The 3,530-nt window shown below is 61.9% G+C and overlaps 1 protein-coding gene across 1 annotated transcript in view; it reads left to right on the top strand.

The window, feature by feature from the left end:
• The first annotated feature begins 1,343 nt into the window (after positions 1-1,343).
• NAA40 (N-alpha-acetyltransferase 40, NatD catalytic subunit) overlaps positions 1,344-3,530 on the top strand; it is a 3,912-nt gene continuing 1,725 nt past the window's right edge. Inside the window, 3 exon segments of the mRNA XM_035313925.1 lie at positions 1,344-1,476; positions 3,354-3,505; positions 3,507-3,530. The exon segment at positions 3,507-3,530 is cut by the window's right edge and continues 207 nt beyond it. Of these exon segments, the coding sequence (XP_035169816.1) occupies positions 1,471-1,476; positions 3,354-3,505; positions 3,507-3,530 (182 nt within the window). The 5' untranslated portion in view covers positions 1,344-1,470.

The following is a 3,530-nucleotide window of genomic DNA, read 5'->3' as shown; positions in this document are numbered from 1 at the left end:
GGGGGGGCATGGGGACATGAGGGGGACGTGAGGGGGACATGGGGGGGCATGGGGGTGACATGGGGTGGACATGGGGGTATGGGGGGGCATGAGGGTATGGGGGTGACATGGGGGGGACATGGGGACATGAGGGGGACATGGGGGGGCATGGAGACATGAGGGGGACATGGGGGTATGGGGGGCCATGGGGACACGAGGGGGGCATGTAGGGGGCATGGAGACATGAGGGGGACATGGGGGTATGGGGGGGCATGGGGGGGACATGGGGGGGACATGGGGACATGAGGGGGACATTTGGGGACGTGGGGGGGCATGGGGGTATAGGGGTGACATGGGGATAGGGGAGGGATATGGGAGGCCATGGGGGGGACATGGACAGGGGACACGGGGACATGGGAGGGGCACAGGGACATGGGAGGGGCATGGGGGGGACACAGGGACATAGGGGGGACACAGGGGAGACATGGGGGGCACAGGGACATGGTGGGAGCAGGAACATGGAAGGACATCAGAGGGTCACAGGGGGGACACTGGGGCATGGGGGGGACAGGGAGCTATGGGGGGGGGGACACAGGGACGCAGGGGGGACGCAGGGACATGGGGAGGGCATAAGAACGTTTAAACAGTGGGGGACACGGGGGTCCCAGCCCTGCCGTGGGGTGACAATGGGGCTGGGCCCCACAGCATGCTGGGGGGGGAAGTAGGGCTGGGTGTTCTCACCCCCCCCCCCCCCCCCCCCGCATGCCAAGGGGGGGGGGGGCAGCTGGGGGGGGGAGCAAAGGGGCCTCACCAGGGCTCACTGTGGGGCAGGAGACCCCACTGTGGGGGGCTGCAGTGGGTCTGGGGGGCACCCTCAGCCCCCCACCACCACCACCACAGGCCGCGCCGTGGGGCTGCCCCACACCTCCCGCCCCCCGCTGCGGGGCTGCTCACCGCCGTGGGGGGGAACGGGGGGCAGGCGGGGGGGTCCAGCTGGAGCCCATCGCCGTGGGGCAGCGCTGTGGGGCCGCCGTGAGGCGGCCGCGGGGCAGCGCGGTGGGGGCAGCGCCTCCGGCCCGCTCCGGGGCCGCTCTGAGGCAGGCTCCCCTCAGCGCAGGGTGTGGCCGCGCCGCCTTCCCGCCCAAGGCCCCCTCAGCCAATCAGCGCCCGCCTGCCTTCGCGCCTCGCGGCGCCGGCACGCGCACGACCGTTGGCGCCGCCCACCCCCCCCATGCCCCTCCCCACCCGCGCGTGCGCACGGCGAGGCCGGGCGCCTCGGCTGACAACGCGCATGCGCGCAGCACGCACCCGCTCGTCCCTCCCCCGCCCCTCGCGGGCTCTGCGCAGGCGCAGTGTCCCCGGCCGGCCGCAGGCTCGCGCGCCCCGCGCCCCTCCCCCCCCTATAAATAGGGCGCGCTCCCCGCGCGGCCCCTCAGAGCCCCCCGCGCCCCCGCGCCGCCAGGAGCTGCCGCGGCCGCGCTCGGCGCCGCCATGGGGGTGAGTGGGGAGCTGGGGGAGGTTTGGGGGCCTTTTGAGGGAATCTCGGGGCGTTTCTGAGGCGATTGGGGTCTTTTCGAGGGGCTCTGGGGCATCACCGAGGGAGTTTGGGGCCTTTGAGGATCTTTGGGGGCGCCTCTGAAGGGATTTGGGGCCTTTGGAGAGGGGTTGGGGTACTTCTGAGGGGATTGGGGGGCTTCTCGAGGGGCTCTGGGGTATCCCTGAGGGGATATGGTGTCTCTGAGGGGTTTCGGGTGCTTCTCTGAGGGGATTTGGGGTCTTTTGAGGGGGGTTAGGGCATCTCTGAGGGAAATAGGAGCCTTTTGAGGAGTTTGGACCTTCGCTGAGGGGATTTGGGACTCTCTGAAGGTGCTTGTAGTATTTTTAAGGGGATTTGGGGCATCTCTGAGGGGACTGGGGCCCTTTTGAGGGCCTCTGGGACATTCCTGAGGGGGTTTGGGGCCTTTGAGGAGCTTTGGGGGCGCCTCTGAGGGGATTGGGGTCGTTCTGAGAGGATTTGGAGTATTTCTGAGGGGATTTGGGGCCTTTAAAGAACTCTGGGGGTGCCTCTGATGTTATTTGGGGCCTTTTGTGGGGCTTGGAGATGTTTCTGAGGAAATTGGGGTCCCTTTGAGGGGTTCTGGGACATCCCTGAAGGGATTTGGGGGCATCTCTGAGGGGCTCTGGGGCCTTTTGAGGCGCTTTGGGGTATTTCTGAGGGGATTTGGGGCCTTTCAAGGGGGCTCTGGAGCATCTCTGAGGGGATTTGGGGTCTTTCAGGGCCTTAGGGGGCTTCTTTGAGGGGACTTGAGGCTCTCCGGGGGTGCTTGTAGTCCCTTTAAAGGGCTTTCGGTCATTTTGAGGGGTTTTGGGGCATCTCTGAGGGGTTTTGGGGTCTTTTGAGGAGCTTTGGAGCATCTCTGAGGGCACTTGGGGCATCTCTGAGGGGATCTGGGGGCCCTTGGTGACATTGTCCCCCCTATTTTACCCAAAAGTGGGTGCAAACTGCTGGGAAACGGGGTGATTTTCTCCCTGGTGGTGGAAAAAGTGTGCCTTTCTCCCCAAAATGAGCCAATACCAGGGGTTTTGGAGTCCCTGTCCCAGCCAGCAGCGAAAAAACACTGAAACCACCTGAAGTTCCCCAAACTGGCGGGGGGGGGGGTATTTAAGGGAAGGGCTCGTCCTGTCCTGCACCTACCACATGCACACCAGCAGACAGAGTGTTGTAAAATCATATTTTTTGCCTTTTTTATTGCATTTTTTTGTGGAAGTGAAGCTTTTTCTCACATAAATCTGAAGTGATTGGGGGATTCTGCCAGTTTTTGGGGGGGAAACTGCCAGGTTTTTTGGGGGGAAAATGGCCTGGTTTGGGGTTATCTTCAACAGGGGGCTTTAAACCAGCAGTAGAAATAAAAACAGAAATAAAAGAATAAAAGAATCGGAAATAAAAAGGGATAATTCCGTGGGGATGCGGGAAAGCCGTGTTCCACTGCACGCTTCATCACACAACCAAAGATTTTGGGGGAAAACCCCAACAATTTTCCCAACAAGCAGGGATTGGGACACAGAAGTTCTTGTCCTTCTCCAGGATGACTTGGGGGGGTTCAGGAGGCTGCTGCGTCCCCCCTCTGTCTGTGTTTTTGTCGAAAAACCACGCTTTTCTCCCCAAAAACCCACTTTTTTAGTGAGGGGGGGTTGGGGTGAGCTCAGCTCTCCACCCGTGCTTTGGCAGCCCGCTGGTAACTGCTTATTTTTTTTTTCCCTGGGGGGGCTGTTTTATTTCTTGTTGGGAACTTTGCGTCCCTAGGCAGGGATTTTCACGTTAAAAAATGTGAATTTAACGCAAAATCCCTCTTTTTTTTCTGCTCCTCCTGCAGAGGAAATCGAGCAAGGCCAAGGAGAAGAAGCAGAAGCGCCTGGAGGAGCGGGCGGCGATGGATGCCGTCTGCGCCAAGGTGGAGGCGGCCAACAAGGTGAGCACCCCCCAGCCTCAAAACGGGGCCAAAAAGGGCAAAATCAGCACTGTAGGGAGCAAACCCTGCCCCCCCCCATTA

This window comes from Oxyura jamaicensis, unplaced genomic scaffold, assembly GCF_011077185.1.
Source record: "Oxyura jamaicensis isolate SHBP4307 breed ruddy duck unplaced genomic scaffold, BPBGC_Ojam_1.0 oxyUn_random_OJ69659, whole genome shotgun sequence".
NCBI classification, from domain to species: domain Eukaryota; kingdom Metazoa; phylum Chordata; class Aves; order Anseriformes; family Anatidae; genus Oxyura; species Oxyura jamaicensis.
The sequence above is the reverse complement of the archived record's forward strand: the minus strand, read 5'-3'. Positions and strand labels throughout refer to the sequence as shown.